The 16,558-nt window shown below is 54.0% G+C and overlaps 1 protein-coding gene across 2 annotated transcripts in view; it reads left to right on the forward strand.

The window, feature by feature from the left end:
- The first annotated feature begins 1,505 nt into the window (after positions 1-1,505).
- The window catches only part of UMODL1 (uromodulin like 1), an 81,787-nt gene continuing 66,734 nt past the window's right edge, over positions 1,506-16,558 (forward strand). For both annotated transcript variants that reach the window (XM_069581803.1, XM_069581794.1), the window contains exons 1-4: positions 1,506-1,581; positions 6,044-6,286; positions 14,028-14,189; positions 16,133-16,254. In XM_069581803.1, coding sequence (XP_069437904.1) covers positions 1,506-1,581; positions 6,044-6,286; positions 14,028-14,189; positions 16,133-16,254 — 603 coding nt within the window. The remainder of the gene's footprint in view (positions 1,582-6,043; positions 6,287-14,027; positions 14,190-16,132; positions 16,255-16,558) is intronic.

Below are 16,558 nucleotides of genomic sequence, written 5' to 3' on the forward strand. Positions count from 1 at the left end.
CTTGCCTGGAAAATCCCATGGACGGAGGAGCCTGGTAGGCTGCAGTCCATGGGGTCGCTGAGCGACTTCACTTTGACTTTTCACATTTATGCATTGGAGAAGGAAATGGCAACCCACTCCAGTGTTCTTGCCTGGAGAATCCCAGGAACAGGGAAGCCTGGTGGGCTGCCGTCTATGGGGTCGCACAGAGTCAGACACGATTGAAGCGACTTAGCAGCAGCAGGAAGTATTCAATATGACATTTACAAATTCAGTTCACACAGCACATGATGGCTTCTGAAATAAAACAGAAATCAGCCATCATCCTCTCATCGTTCGTTGTTGTTCCGTCTCTCAGCCATGTCTGACTCTTTGTGACCCCACGAACGGCAGCACACCAGACTTCTCTGTCCCTCACTATCTCCCAGTTTGCTCAAACTCATGTCCATTAAGTCGATGATGCCATCCAACCTTCTCATTCTCTCTTGCCCCCTTCTCCTCCCACCCTCATTCTTTCCCAGCACCAGGGTATTTTCCAGTGAGTTGTCTCTTTGCATCGGGTGGCCAAAGTATTGGAGCTTCAGCTTCAGCATCAGTCCTTCCAATGGATATTCAGGGTTGATTTCTTTTAGGATTGACTAGTTTGATCTCCTTACAGTCCAAAGGACTCTCAAGAGTCTTCTCCAGCACCACAGTTTGAAAGCATCAGTTCATCCTTACCATGTTTTATTCCTCTGGCCCTTCCTGGGCCGGGGCCACTTTTATAGAATCATGGAGTTGTTATTTTTTTTGGAGACAGAACTATTTGAGGTTCTGCTTTGATGTCACAAGATGAGAAGCTGTTTCCACGCTGCCAAGTGTCCTCCTGGGGTGCATGTCTGGGCAATGTTACATTCAAATGCTCTCTACTAACTTACTAACCCCCTTCATCCCCAAGGCTCACTTCCACACCCTGCAGCTTTAAATTCTGGCAAGTGATGAACAGCTCTGAGAACGCAGCTTCATGGCCCTCAGACCCAGCTTCAGGCAGGGATCACTGGGTCACAGGGGTAGGTTTATGGCTTTTGATCTATTCGTCCAATTGTGCGAAGGATGCTCTCTGAATCTGATGTACCACTTTGATTTGCTGCTGTTTTCTCCTGCCAGTTCGCTACGATAAGGTAAGAGAATACTTTGGACTTGACGGAGGGAGTCAGATTCGGGTCTGAAATGTGTTTTCTGCGTAACAACGAGATGGGACCCTGAGATGTAGTCTGGCAGGTGGGTACTTACCTTTCCTGAGAGATGCCATCTGCCTGGATGGAGAATGGGCCATGACACAAAGGTGCCCCGGGGGACACGGCCACAGCGGTGGCTGGTGTTTACGAGCAGGCATAAGGGACTGCTCCCAGCAAGCACACGGTCTGAAGCCACTGCCACAGTCGGTGGTGCAGGGGAGAGACGGGCCCTCTCTCTGGGTCCAGGCAGCCCAGGCCCCTTCGTGCTGCCACTCAGGAGAGACCCAGAGTCACCACCACGGCCCAGCCATGCTCAGAACCCTTGGGCTGGGCCTGCTGGCCCTGGTCATCATCATGAACCCGAGCCAGGCCAGCAGCTTCACAGGTGAGGGGTCTGGGCTCCGTGTGGGTGATGCTGGAGGGGCAAGGGCTCCCAGGAGAGGGTCTCCTGAGGACAACAGCCCTGCCAAGAGTGGGGCAGCAAAGATGCACCTGCTGGGAGAGTCAGGGACGGCTCCTTTTCGGGCATACTTTCTGTAACCACAAAAGAGGTAACAGGAATGCTTCAGAATCAGCTAGGGCTCAGGGGGTTCAAGGGCCGGTTCTAAGTCATCAGGTCTGGGGTGGGACCCAGAACTCTGCATTTCTGCCAGTGGTACAGATGCTATAGGCCTGCCGAGAGTAGCACATGCCTGGAGACAGAGCATCGAAGTCTCAGGAGCCTTGGCCCATTAGTCTTCAATTTATAGATAAGGGGAGGGAGACCCAGAGTGGCCAGGGACTCACACAGGACCACACAGCTGGCCAAGGGCAAGATTTCCACCTGGACGACCCTGCCCTAGATCCTGACTCTGACCTCCTTTCCCCCACCAGGGAGGGGGGTTCAGGATGTGGGTCTTCCCACTCACCTGGGGCTTTGCCAACCCCATTTCCTCGACATTAGACGAGGGTGCTTGTGGCTCAGGGGGATGAGAAGGGCCAGGAGCACATCCAGGGTCTTTGAGAGGCACGTGTCAGCAGCCAAACACACTGGGATTCTCAAGCCCCAGATTTCAGAGCGCTGAGATTGCAAAGCTTTTCAGTCATTTTCTCCTGCACATCCATCTTATTCTGTTGGGAATTCAAACAGAGCCCTTCTGTTCCTGTTCTCAGTTTCGGTTTTGAACTGGTTTAAAATTTCTTCACAAATAGGCAGAATTTTGTTATTTCTTTTTTTATGAACTGTGATTTTGTAAGAAAACATGGTATTTCCTCCGGAATGAGTAATGTGCACATCATTCAGGTCAGTGGCAGGACGATGCGAATGTCGGGAAGCCAGAGGAGATCTCAGAGGGTGTTTCATGCACGTGAGGACTTGGGTGGTGGCAGCTCAATGGTCCATCAGGGCTGCAGGTCTGTCTGCTCCCAGGTTCCACATACTGAGGCAACGGCCGTGATGTCATTCAATCCTCCTACAATCCCAGGCGCAGCTATGATTTTACAAGAGGCAAGACCAGGGCGCCGAGAGGACATGAAATGAGGTCAGAATCACACGGCTGGTATTTGTGGAGCTGGGGTGAGTGCTGACCTCAGCACCCACCAGAGCACTTAGATTTTCTCCCCCTGGGATTAGAACCCAGGAACCCCGCTTTTTGTGCTGCTGAAAGGATTCGTTGAACAGCAGAATATGCCCGGCGGTTTCTGCGGTGGGCTCTGGCAAGAAGCCAGGCCTGGGAGGACTTGGTGGCCTCCAGCACAATGTAGAAGACAAAACAAGGAGAGGCAAGTGAGGTTTGGAAGGTTTCTGTGTGTGTGTCTGTGTTTGCTTGTGTCTGTTTGTGTGCCTGTGTGTGTGTGTGTCTGCTGTGTGTGTTTGTGTCTGTGTGCATGTGTGTCTCTGTGTTGTGTCTGTGTGTCTCTGTGTTTGTGTGTCTGTTTGTATCTGTGTCTGTGTGTTTGTGTGTGTCTCTGTGTGTGTGTATGTGTGTGTGTGCGTGTGTGTGTGCACATGCCTGTGTGCAGGAGGGCTCTGCTGAGGATCAGCTGGGACCTTGTCATGATCAGGCCCGGAGGCTTTCTGGAGGCAGAGGAGTAATCTTCATCAGTGGTTGCATCTTGCCTTCAGTTCAGATGAAAAACAAGGTCTAGGTCGGCCTCACCGACTTCTCCACGCAGGAAGCTTTGTCCTGTTCACCCCATTGCTCCATGGAGACCCTGCTCACTGCACATCTTCTCCAGCCCCCTCAGTCACCTCTAAGCTCTGGCCTTGGAAGCCGCCTGCTCCTGCCTCACCCTACCCAGCCAGGGGCCTCCTGGTCCCTCCCAAGGCTTCCTGGGACCCGGTCTCTGTGGGTGCAGGTTGTGTCCACCCCCAGAGGCCTGGCCATTCCCAGGGAGGCCACCATGTGGCTTGGGAGTAGACTCGCTCTGGGGTGGTGGGATTCAGCACCTGACTCTGTCCGGAAGAAGGCTGCAGGCTCTCCCACCAGCCTGAGCATGAGGGCTGGCTTGGCCTCATTTCTTTTGGGGTCACCAACCCCCAAGCCTCGCTTTCTGCATGTTTGTGGGCACCCATGGGCTTCCCAGGTGGCACTAGTGGTAATGAGTCTGCCTGCCAATGCAGGAGATGTAAGACATGTGGGCTCAGTTCCTGGATCAGGAAGATCCTCTCGAGGAAGGCATAGCAACCCACTCCAGTATTCTTGCCTGGAGAATCCCATGGACAGAGGAGCTGGCGGGCTACAGTCCATGGGGTCGCAAAGAGTCAGACACGACTGAAGCGACTTAGCACGTGCGCACTTGAGCACATAGAGGACAAAGGTGGGAGTCTCCAGGGGTGTTGTCCTGGCGTGGGGATGAAGGTGATTTCTGATGTCCCCCTGTGAGCTCTGCCCCAGAAATCCAACTTCTCCCTGAAGGTTTACACTATAACATAGAGCCCCTATCCAGTGGATATACAGTCTCATAGAGATTAGAGCTCTATATGAGGTTGAGTATATGAAGACCTAAGATATATTCAAGTCATTCATTCGTCCTTCACTGACAGCCCATGAGTGCAGCGAGTCTCACACTAGCCTCAAATGTGGAGGGCACCCCATGGTCCCCGTGTCAGCCCTGGGGTCTGTCTTGGCAAAGCACCACAGACTGGGGGCCTTGGTGGTGGTAGTTTGGTCACTGAGTTGTGTCTGACTCTTTGTGACCCCAAGGGCTGCAGCCTGCCAAGCTCCTCCGTCCATGGGATTTTCCAGTCAAGAATACTAGAATGGGTTGCCATTTCCTTCTCCAGGGAATCTTCCTGACCCAGGGATCGAACCCGGGTCTCCTGCATTACAGGCTGATTCTTTACCACTGAGCCTCCAGGGATTCCTGGGGGACTTAACAGTTGAGATTTATTTCCCCTCAATCTGGAGGCCAGAAGTTCAAGATCAAGGTGTGGGCATGGTGGATTCCTCCTGAGTCTGGGAGGGAGGGTCTGTCCCAGACACACGTCTCCCCAGCTTCCAGGGGCTTGGGTCTGCTTGGGATTTGAGTGACCTTGGCCTGTAGGAGCAACAATCTGATCTCTGCCTCACCTTACATCTTATCTCCCTGGGTGCATTCCTGTCTCTGTGTCTATTTCCCCTCTCATAAGGACACTGGTCATGTTGCATTAGAGGCCACTTTGCTCCAGTATAAACTCATCTCAACCAGTTGTGTCTGCAGAAGCCCTACTTCCAAGTAAGGCCACATTTTGAGGTCCTGGGCCTTAGAACTGCAGTGTGTGAATTTGGGGTGGGACACACTTTAGCCTGGATGCAAAGAGCTGACTCATTGGAAAAGGCCCTGATGCTGGGAAAGGTTGAGGGCAGGAGACGGGGACGACAAAGGACAAGATGGTTAAATAGCTTCACTGAATCAACGGACATGAATCTGAGCAAACTCTGGGAGATAGTGAAGGGCAGGGAAGTCTGCGTGCTGCAGTCCATGGGATCGCAAAGAGTTGGCTATGACTGAGCGACTGAACAACAGCTGCCATCCTTCAGCCCATAATAACGGTCCTTGCCCCATGAGGCAGGAGAGGCTCTCTGGGCAGATAGAACACCCCAGGACCCCAGGTGAGCTGGTCCATGACATTGAGACACAGGGCTGGTGAGAGCAGGTACCACAGGGTCTCGAGAACCAAGTAATGATGCTGACTAAGGCCATGGGCATCTGTGCCCAGGAGCCAAGCTCCAGGTGAAAGACATTCAGGGCCAGATAAGGCAACCTGGATGTTTCATGGCAGGCGCCGTGCCCTCATCTCCTGCTGATGATAGCAATAGTCAGATTGCACTTGACCATCCATGCACGTCTCACATGAGCTTGACATGTGTGTTTATATTTCATCTTATTCTGGTGTCACTGCCAGTGTGCCCAGCACATGTGGGGCTGGTGTATTCATCGAGGGAACTGCTGCGTATTCATGTTGCATGTGACAACAACCCTTACTGTGGAGATGAGAGGTGTGCGCAGTCTCTCTGGCCGGGAGAGTCTGAGGACACGCAGCAGAGCCCAGGACGTGAGCCCCAGATGCTTGGTTCCTCTGTATCCCTCCTTTCAATGTAGAGTCAGCACTGCTGGGAGGAGGAGCAAGGGTCAGGCTGGGAGGCGTCTTCATCTTGCAGAGGAGGATTGCGCAGCACAGGGGTCATGCTTTATCCCTTGAGTCTCCATGTCTGCGTTGCCTTCTCAGATACAGGCCAGTGGGCAGATGCCCTGGGGTCTGCCCTGTGCAGGGGTTTTGTTTCACCTGCTCTTGCAGAAGCGGGGGGCTTGCAGAAGGACCCTTTATATAGTTTGATCCTAGCATTTGCTTCTCTTGTTTCTCCATCCTCTTCCCTCCCTTCTAGAAAAAGGCCTCTCTCTGCTGGGCTTCCGGCTGTGCAACTACAGCGTGACCCAGAGCATGCAGAGTGTGAAGGCTATGCAGATGTCCCGCCTGACCCAAGTTCCCTGCGGCGGCTGGATCCCCTGGCGGCGCTGCCCGAAGACCGTCTACCAGACCCGGTACCTGGCGGTGGAGGTTCCGGAGCCCAGGAATGTGACCGACTGCTGTGAGGGCTACGAGCAGCTGGGCCTCTACTGTGTCCTGCGTGAGTCCTGTCCAGTCTTGGGATAGCCACTGTTCACACCCTTAGCCCCGAACTGACTAGATCCTTCCAGAACGCTGCTTCTCGGCCTCCCATGTGCAGCTGGGTCATTCAGAGGGCTGGCCCAAGTGCAGGGCACTGGCCTCAGCCCAAGGTTTCACATCCAGTGGGTCAGGCGTGGAGTACGCGTTCTCACGGGTGCTGATGCTGCTGGCATGAGGCCCCACTTTGAGAACCTGTCGTGGGTGTTGGCTCTCAGACATGGCTGCACATTAAAGTCCTCAGAGTTTTAAAAATGCCGATGGCTGGCTCTCTTCTCAGAGGCTGCAATGGATTCCATCTAGGCAGAGCTTGGGTGCTGAGATCTTTTTTTTAAGGCTCCAATTCTTGTGCTTTCCGGGTGGCACTAATGGTAAACAACCCACCTGCCAATGCAGGAGACACAATAGACCCGGGTTCGATCCCTGGGTCGGGAAGATCCCCTGGAGGAGGAAACGGTAACCCACTCCAGTATTCTTGCCTGGAGAGTCCCAAGGACAGAGGAACCTGGTAGGCTACAGTCGGTGGGATCACAGAGTCAGACGTGACTTAGCGCTTAACAGGCACAAACATGCACCAGGAATTCTAACCGGCGGCTAAGTTTGAGAACCAGCATTTGTATCTCCTCTATGTTGGCAGCCAGGTTTTTCATTCAACAGACTGAAATCCGTATCTGAACTCCAATCTGTAAGAGATGGAAAGGGGCCCCTAACTGTCCAGAAGCCTCCAGGTCCTCTTATCCTTTCTGTGTGATTTAAAGATGCTTGGGGTGGTGACCAGCACTGGTGTGGCTGGTCCAGGCCATGTCTGAGATTGAGGGGACCATGCTGTGTGGGGGTTTGGGGCTCAGCCTCTCGGCCCAGAGGGAACTTCCCAGAAGACTTCTTCCAGGGCGAGGGTGCAGGCGGGTGCATGTGTGAATGTGGGGGAGGTGTGATCGTTACTTTGAGTCAGTTCCAGAGCTAAGATGGGTTTCTGAGCAGTCAGGAGGTCGCCCTGTCCTCACACCCGTGATGGAGGGGAAGCGAGAAGGGTGGGGCTCCGTGGGTGGCCATGGGGCACCCTGAGACATGAGGGCCACCACCTCCAAAAGCAGAAAGTGCCAGCTTGGGAGGGTGCAAGGAGGGTTCCACATGCGCCATCGCCAGGGCCGGAGGCCAGGACAGGCAGCAGGCTAGGTGTGGACTCCATACCCCCAACCCCGGGGGCTATAAGATGTAGAGTCAGGAATCAGCCAGACCCTGCAGATGGTTGCGTGGGTGGAACACAGGGTCCTTCTGAGGTTGCCCTCCCTCAGGCCCCCAGAGCCCGCGGAGGTCGGGAGAGCTGACGTCTGCACCAACCCTGCTCAGAGGCCAGACTCAGAGACGACCGGACAGCTCAGAGTGAGCAGGTCCGAGGAGCGAACCTCCCCCTGGAATTTTCAAATGACACCACTGCCACCACCAGCAAAGCCAGGAAGGGTCGGGGGCGTCAGGTCTGGAGCTGTGCGGCTGCTGTGCGTTCATGCTGGTTCCGTAAAGGGAAATTTGTGGGCGTTGATGGGGGGCGCTGTCCCTTGGTGCTGGGTTCGAGGAGTCTCTTCCTGCACTGACTGTGGGACCCCTCTCCACTCTCCCTGTCTCTAAGGGCCGCATGTACAAAGGGTGGTGCCCCTGCCTTGGGAGCACCCTGTTCCTGGGGAGGTGTGCCAGGTTAGGGAGGCCTTGGATGGGGCTCACGGCACTTGGCTTGGAGCATCAGATTCTGGTTGATGGAGGGGCTACCCTGCCCTGCCCACCTTCACCTATGGAGGCCACACTTCCCACCTGCTGGCGGTCGTGGGGCTGATGAGGTCACAAGCCCAGAAGGCCAGAGGCATCCTCGGCCCCACCCAGCCCCAGCGGTCACCTTTCTCTGCACTCTGCTGCCCTGCAGCGCCGACAAGCGAATTCTCCCAGATAGAAGGCAGGGAGGCACCTGCCGCACATGTTTCTTCTCAGCAGACCAGCCTCTTGGGGACTCAGCCACACTTTTAAAGTGTGAGCGCCTTTAAATAGAAACTCACCAGGCAGGAGAGGCCCAGAACATTCTAACTAGAGTCCTGTGGGCAGATCTGCTCTGGGAACTACAGACGGTGGGGTGACTGATGTTTGAGGTGGGGACCAGGTGGAGGCGCTGGGAGTGACGGAAGGAGCATTCACCCAGAAGGCCCCCCAAGCCCCACAAAGGGGGCTGAAATGGGGTGGGGGGGTCCACAATCCTCCCGGACCTTAGAAGGGTCACTCTAGAAGCAATATGGAGAGAACCCAGTCAGCAGCCCCAAAGGATGGAGAAGAGAGAGGAAAAGGGGGCTCGACTGAGGGCATCCTATAACGTTCAGTGGAGATTTCTGGTCATTACTGGACAGGAGCTGATGGGGAGGCAGACCGGGGAAGGCGAGTGCCTTAACCAAGACGGGTCAGACTCGGGCCTGAGTCTCCCTGACCCCCGTCGGGCTCAGTGTGTGGTGTTGGGCCCAGAGCCCATTGGGAAAGTCCTGGTTTGGTGTCTAGACCCTGCTGGGCACCGCAGCTGCTGAGGGGGCTGGTGTGTGAGTGCAGAGCTGGGGTGGGGGCCTGCAGCGCTCATTCGCTATGGCTTGTGAGGCCCCCGGTGAGCATTTGATTCCCCCCACCTCCAAGCTCAGGGGCACCACGTGGGCAGCTGGAAAGTACCCGGTCAGAAGAGTTTACACCATGGGTACCAGCAGCTCAATTCTCTCCATGCCTGCCTGGCTTCTCTGATCAAAGCCTGAATGTTGGACCAAAGTTGGCTCTGTGATGCCTCCTGACAGCCTGGCTGTTTGGAACCGGAAGTGAGAAGTCTCTGGAAGTGATGCACTGAGGCCTGTGCTGGGGCTGACCGTCAGGGAACCAGGCAGAGGCCAGCCCCCGAACGTGGTGGCCACAGGAGGAGCCAGGGTGTCTGGGAAAGGAGGAGGGCAGAAAGCAGCTCACCTGCGTGTGGGGCTTCTCACATCTCAGCAACCTCAGCTCAGAGGTCTCATCCTCAGCAGCACCAAAACCTCAGCCTTGCTCTCTTCTTTCTCCTCCCACTCAATAACAGCCAAGGACCTAAAAAAGGGAAGGGCATTATGAGAACACGGGGTATGTTTTTCAGTCTAGATGACCTTTTCAATTTTTTAAGTCCCACATTTTGAAAGCAATGATAAGCCATACATGGTTTTATTTAAATGTCTTCTTAAAATACAAAAAAGAATACACAAGCCATGGAGAAAATTTGGAAACAAAGAAGAGAGAGAGAGAAAAAAGGGAAATTTCCCATAATCACCCCCCTCCTTGCCCCACAAGAATAACTACTGTTAACATTTTCTTCTAGTTTCCTTCAGGGCAGACATTTTACAAAAGCATGGTCACCCTGTTGAAGACATGGTGTAGCACGCTTCACCCCTTGGCAATTTATCTGGAACATCTTCTGTGTCAATGGATCGCATTCTCCAGCATGATTTAATGCCCACAAGGCATTACCTCATAGGGATGGATCAGCACTAAGCAATCTCCTACCGCTTAACATCTCGTGGTTTCCAATTGTTTTTCGTTATAAATAATGCTGCAATGAGTAATGTATGGTGCAAACACGGCTGCACACAAGTTGGAATATTGACCCAGGATGGATTCCTCAGAGGAGCACCAAGCATCACAGTGGACGCTAAATACCTGCAATTCATGGCTTGCCTCCTTCACACGACACACCTAGGACCCTGCAGGACTGGGAGCCTACCCCAAACTTCCCATCTCCTGGGCTGATGGCCAGGGTCCCTTTGAGGAAAGAGGATTCTGAGGCGGATTATAATCTGATTATTCCAGAGTGGATCAGATTTCCCAGCCCTGGAGAGTCCTCAGGGCTCAGATAGAAAGCTCTGCCTTATCTCATTGAAACGTGACTAACGTGGGATGGCCAGGTGCCAGGCAGTCCGGAGGCACTGCTTGTGTTGAGTTAGGGAAGGAGAAGCAGATTTTTAACTTTCTACCAAGTTGGAACTGTTGACCATTCTCTTGGGCTCTCCGTAGGCTGGCCAGCCCTAAGGGACAGAGAGAGACTACCAGCAGCCTTCAAATTAAGACAAACTGTAACTTGAAAGCACTTCTATTGTGAGCAAGCAACCATTCTGGGAAGTCAGTTTTTCTCCGTGTCCTATATTTTCCTTTCATTCAGATAAGCCTCTTGTTGCTCAGTCCCTCAGTCATGTCCAGCTCTTTGTGACCCCACGGACTGCAGCACACCAGGCCTCCATGTCCATCACCAACTCCCGGACTTTGCTCAAACTCACATCCATTGAGTCGACGATGCCATTCAACCATCTCATCCTTTGTCGTCCCCTTCTCTTCCTGCCCTCAATCTTTCCCAGCATCAGGGTCTTTTCCAATGAGTCTGCTCTTCGCCTCAGGTGGCCAAAGTATAGGAGTTTCAGCTTCAGCATCAGACCTTCCAATGAATATTCAGGGTTGATTTCCTTTAGGATTGACTGGTTTGATTGCCTGCTGTCCAAGGGACTGTCAAGAGTCTTCTTCAGCACCACAGGTCAAAAGCTTCCATTCTTTGGTGCTCATCCTTCTTGGTTTAGAATAGTTTTAGATTTCCAGACAAAGATTTGTAAAGACAGTAAAGAAAGTCCCTCGCCTCCTCTCCCAGAGTCCCTAATGTTAGCTCTGACATTTCCAGGGTGCATGTACCAGCAAGTACCAACCCTGGAACAGGGTGACTTACTGTTAGCTCTACTCCATGCTTTATTTGGATTTCCGTTCCCCCCGTAACATCACTTTTCTGTCCCAGGAGCTCAGGTTATTAATACATTTAGATTCATGTATCAAATATCTTCAGTGCTGAGGTGGTCGGTTTTTATGATGGGCGAGAAAGCACAGAGCTCTGGATCCCTGGTTGGTGGCCCTCCAGGGATTCCTGCATTTCCATCCCAGCCCTGCCTCTCAGGCTGCCCTGCACGTCTGTTCTTCACGCCCCCAAAACCCTCCCTGTGCAGCCGCTTCTCCAGGACTTCAGACATCGGACTAGCCACCAAGACAACTAGGAAGTGAGGAAGGAGCCAAGGGCAGCGTGGTGAGAATACTCCTGAGAGTGACCGCCAAGCCCAGACTCAGCTTCCACAAGGAGAGAGCTGATGGGGACCCTCTCTGCATGTGTTTCAGCAGCTAAATCTTCTTCTCCTTGGCCGATGCAGCCGCCCTGGTGATGTGTTCCCAGCAGGAGGGGCCATCCCCTTTTTTCTGTCTGTGGAGCATCCTGCAGAGAGCCCAGGGGACCCCAGAGGACCACCGTCAGTACTCAGCACTTCCCTTCCACCAGGCGAGCCCACAAGTCCCCCCAGGGGCGGGTCCTCCCCAGCTCTGTAGGTGTCCTTCCAGAGCGTGGGTGTCACGCCTCCTCTGACTTTCCAGGGGTTTGAGGGGCCTGGAGCTGTGCTTCTGAATGTCATGTGGGACACAGAGCCTTATGTAGATCTGGGCGGGAGCCGGATGGGTTTGAGTGACATTCATGCTGGCATGGAGCACTTATCCCAGGGTGGGTAGCCGGACCTCATGCAGGCCCTTTCTCAGATGCTGGTGCTGGAGTCTCACCTTCCTTGTACTTTTCTCCCTGCTGCTCTTAGCCTCCTGGAGCTCAGGGCTGTGAAGCCTTTGGTGTCCTGTGCTGCCCTCAGCTCCATCCACTGCTGGGCTTGCACAGACCCACAGATTCTCCCGGGGGTCAGTCCTGCTGCCCCAGTGCCTAGATACTGAGTGTCTTGTAGCATTGGCTCATACCTGGCCACCTGCCTCCAGCCAGCTTCCCCCAGGTTCCCGCTCTATCCATCCTCTGTGCTTTTCTATCCCGGAATATGGGCACCCTGGCTCCTGGCTAGATCCCCTAGGAGACTGCAGATTCTTAGATAGTTCCTGCCTTTCTTAGATCTCTAAAAGCCCTTTTCTTTAAAAGCCCACTCATGACTCCCCCAGACCCCTGGCTAAGGGTCAGGGCACCGGTTCCCCCGAGTCTCACATGGTGGCTCCAGTCACATCTGGCCGCACGCCCCACCTCACCCCCCCATCATTTTCACTTCCTGTGGGCTCTTGCCTGCACATCTGCATCGTCTGCCTGGAGCTGTATCACTCCAGGCAGAGCACATTGTGAGTGGTGGCCCTGCCCTTGCCTGCATGTCTGCATCATCTGTCCAGAGCTGTATCACTCCAGGCAGAGCACATTGTGAGCGGTGGCCCTGGGGACGTGCAGCCCACAGCCCTGCCGCCTGACCTTGGTGGACCTCCCGGGAATTGACCAGGGGAGGGCACAGCCCACGCTGCCCACATTTCCATGTGCAGGTTCTGAAGGCATGCCAAGCTTCCCATCTGCACACCCAAACCCTGGCTGTGCCTGAGCCTGTTCTTCCTGCAGCTTCTCCCAGGAATGGGGCCAAGTGGATGACCAGGCCTGAAGCCTTCCCGAAGCTTCTCCTTCTTTCACATCCTGTCCTGTCTGTCAGTACGTCCTGCAGACAGTAGCAGCTGCATATTCCCAGGATCGGAGGCTTCCCTCTGTCTCCACCCATCACCCTGGTCCAGCCTGCACCATTTCTCACCTGGACCATCACAATGGTCTCTCAGACAGGCCCTTGCCTCCCCGGCAGCCGGGACACAGCTCAGACTGCCCTTGTGGAGGTCAGCGAAGCAGGCTAGGGGAGGGAAGGAGCAGAGGATGGGATGATTTCACGGCGTTGGCTGAGGGGTGGAAAGGTGGTTTGTCGAACAGCAGGTACTGGAGGCTCTACATATGGTGTGCGGCAGCTCCAGTCCCCGAGAGCCACCTGAGGTCCTGGAAGATGGGGACACAGAATAACGTGAGATGGGGTCAGAATAACATGAGAATCTGGGCAGGGCAGCCACAGTGTCCCCTTCATTGCAGGACTGCCCTGACCCTCCAGGCCCCCTGTCACAACACCAGAGGGTTTTCCGTGACCCAGCCCACCTGCTCACCCACTATGCCATCAGCAGGCCCGCTCCTCATGCTTGCCCTTACCCCTCACTCTGCACACTGCTGCCCCTGCCCAGGCATAAAGGCTGATGGTTCGCAGGCTCCCCTACCTCCCTGGCCCTACAGACGCTCATCTTCAGTGCCGTCTTCTCGGCCCACCTGCTCCTGGGCCCTGCCTTCCTCTCTGCAGTGCTCATCTGCTCGAACTCCCATAGTTCTGTTTGTACACTGGCCCCCATCCACTGGACTCTAAGTATCCTGAAGGCAGAGAGAGACTTTGCCTCTGGCCTTCTGCTGAGTCCTGGGCACCTTGTGCTGAGCCTGGCACAGAGTAAGTGCTCAGTAAATACTGGATGAGTGAGTGAGCTGTTAAGATGCAAAGTAGCAAAGGGGACTCTCAGGGGGTGGTGGAGGCCCCCTGTACATGGACTCCTAAGGCCAAGAGAAAGGACACCCAGGCCTCCAGCCAAAGTTGCCCTCCTCCTAGAAAAGTCGGTTGGGCTACATTACAGTCAGAGCAAATGGTCTTAATGGCTGCTCTGCAGGGCATGGCGAGGCCCTTGGCAGGTTGCTCTGCATGGCTCGGAGCCGCAGACGGATCCCTCTGCCCAGAGGCATCCAGATGCAGCACCAAATGGCCCACTGGGATTCTACAGCCAACACCACTCATCACTCATCACCTCATCACCTGTCCCCCCAGCCCTGAACCGGTCTCAGGAGTTTGCATCCAGACCTGGGAGCTGCCCGGTGGTGGGGCTGGAAGCGTCCGCCTTGCCGTGCACCCTGGACGCTGACTGTCCTGGTCTTCAGAAGTGCTGCCCCTCATCAGGGGGCCACCGCTGCTCAGCCCCCACAGCCCCAGGTAGGGCAGGGGCCTGATCTGGGAGGAGCGGGGAGTGGGTTTCCAGAAGCAGCAGCCTGGGTTTTACGGGGAGCCTACAGCCTGTGTCTGGCCTGTTTCACTCATCAATATCCGGCCACTGACCTCTGGGGGGAACGTGTGCTCACAGATGCCCAAAGTGGGGAGGACGTTCCCGGAAGAGCAGGGGCCCCAGTTTCCCCACATTGCCAGGGGAAGCCGTTGGGGCCCCGTGAGTTTGCTGGGAGCTGAGCTGTGTCAGAGCTGGGCTGTGTCAGGCTGTCAGCTGGTGCAGCCCCATGGGGGCCCCCCTGTCTGGCAGGTCCGTGGCCTGGTTCTCAGTGCAGGCCCCTAGGAGAAGGCGTTCGTCAAGGTTCAGAGCTAGGGAAACATATGATTGTATACGTTTTATGTAGGCTTCCCAAGTGGCACTAGGAGGTAAAGAATCTGCCAGCCAATGAAGGAGCCACAGGAGACTCGGGTTCAATCCCTGGTTTGGGAAGATCCACTGGAAGGAAATGGGAAGCCACTCTAGTATTCTTGTTTGGGAAACCCCATGAACAGAGGAGCCTGGTGGGCTATGGTCCATGGAAACAGTCGGAATAACTGAGCATGCACGCATCATAGTATATATGGTGCAATATATGTTGTAATTCATTATTTATTGGTATGGCACATAACCTAGCATCAGTTCAGTTCAGTCGCTCAGTCGTGTCCGATTCTTTGCAACCCTATGAATCACAGCACGCCAGGCCTCCCTGTCCATCAACAACTCCTGGAGTTCACTCAGACTCACATCCATCGAGTCAGTGATGCCATCCAGCCATCTCATCCTCTGTCGTCCCCTTCTCCTCCTGCCCCCAGTCCCTCCCAGCATCAGAGTCTTTCCCAATGAGTCAACTCTTCTCATGAGGTGGCCAAAGTACTGGAGTTTCAGCTTTAGCATCATTCCTTCCAAAGAAATCCCAGGGTTGATCACCTTCAGAATGGACTGATTGGATCTCCTTGCAGTCCAAGGGACTCTCAAGAGTCTTCTCCAGTACCGCAGTTCAAAAGCATCAATTCTTTGGCGCTCAGCTTTCTTCACAGTCCAACTCTCGCATCCATACATGACCATAGGGAAAACCATAGCCTTGACTAGACGGACCTTTGTTGGCAAAGTAATGTCTCTGCTTTTCAATATGTTATAGTATAAAGTAATAGTATATATAATTAACTGTATTATACTACAGGGCTTCCCTGGTAGTTCAGCTGGTAAAAAAATCTGGCTGCAATGCAAGAGACCCCAGTTTGATTCCTGGGTTGGGAAGATTCTCTGGAGAAGGGATAGACTACCCACTCCAGTATTCTTGGGCTTCCCTGTGGCCCAGCTGGTAAAAAATCTGCCTGCAGTGTGAGAGACCTGGGTCCAATCCCTGGGTTGGGAAGATCCCCTGGAGATGGGAAAGGCTACCCACATCAGTATTTTGACCTGGAGAATTCCATGGACCGTATAGTCCATGGGGTATTACATTACATATATATATATACTATAAATAATATATACAGTATTTTCTAGTATCAAAGTGAAGTTAAAGTGTTAGTCTCTCAGTTGTGTCTGACTCTTTGTGATCCCATGGACTGTTATCTGCTGGGCTACCTTGTCAATGGGATTGTCCAGGCAAGAATACAAGAGGGGTTGCCATTCCCTGCTCCGAGGATCTTCCTGACCCAGGATTGAACTCAGGTCTCCTGCATTGCAGGCAGATACTTTGCCACCTGAGCTACCAGGGAAGCCCAGCTAGTATCCATTGTATATAATAATATATTATACAGTACACATAGGATTATCTGTAATATGAGAGGAGCGGGGACTGGAGGTGTGGGACTGTGCCATACCGCCCCAGTGACCTCTGGTGGCCCCACCCTGTCCTGGGCCTGTAGCTCACCCATGTTCCCTCCTGCAGCTCCAGAGAGCAACCGGGAGGGTTGCTGGTACAACGTGACCGTTGTGGTGAAGATGGACTTCAAGGAGCTCCAGCAGGTGGACCCACGGCTTCTGGATCACATGAGGCTTTTGCACTCCATGGTAGGTGCTGGGGAGGAAGGGGCTCCACGAGGGACCCTAAGTGACAGCCTTTGAACCAAACGTGAGATCTTCCTTAAAAATGGTTTGAAAGAGGTATGATTTTCATGCAACAAAATGTACTCTTGCAAGCATGCAGTTTGGCATGTTTTGAGGTACTCAGTATACAAGCCCTGCACCCTCATGGCGTGGAGCAGGGAACCCTGCCTCTCTCCAGGGTCTGTTGCTTAAACACAAGGGTGCTGGGTGCAGTCAACCCAGGCCCTGGAGCTGTGCCCTCGAGTACCTGCCTTAGGGATCCCAAGTT

The sequence above is a fragment of the Ovis canadensis genome, chromosome 1, assembly GCF_042477335.2.
Source record: "Ovis canadensis isolate MfBH-ARS-UI-01 breed Bighorn chromosome 1, ARS-UI_OviCan_v2, whole genome shotgun sequence".
NCBI lineage: Eukaryota > Metazoa > Chordata > Mammalia > Artiodactyla > Bovidae > Ovis > Ovis canadensis.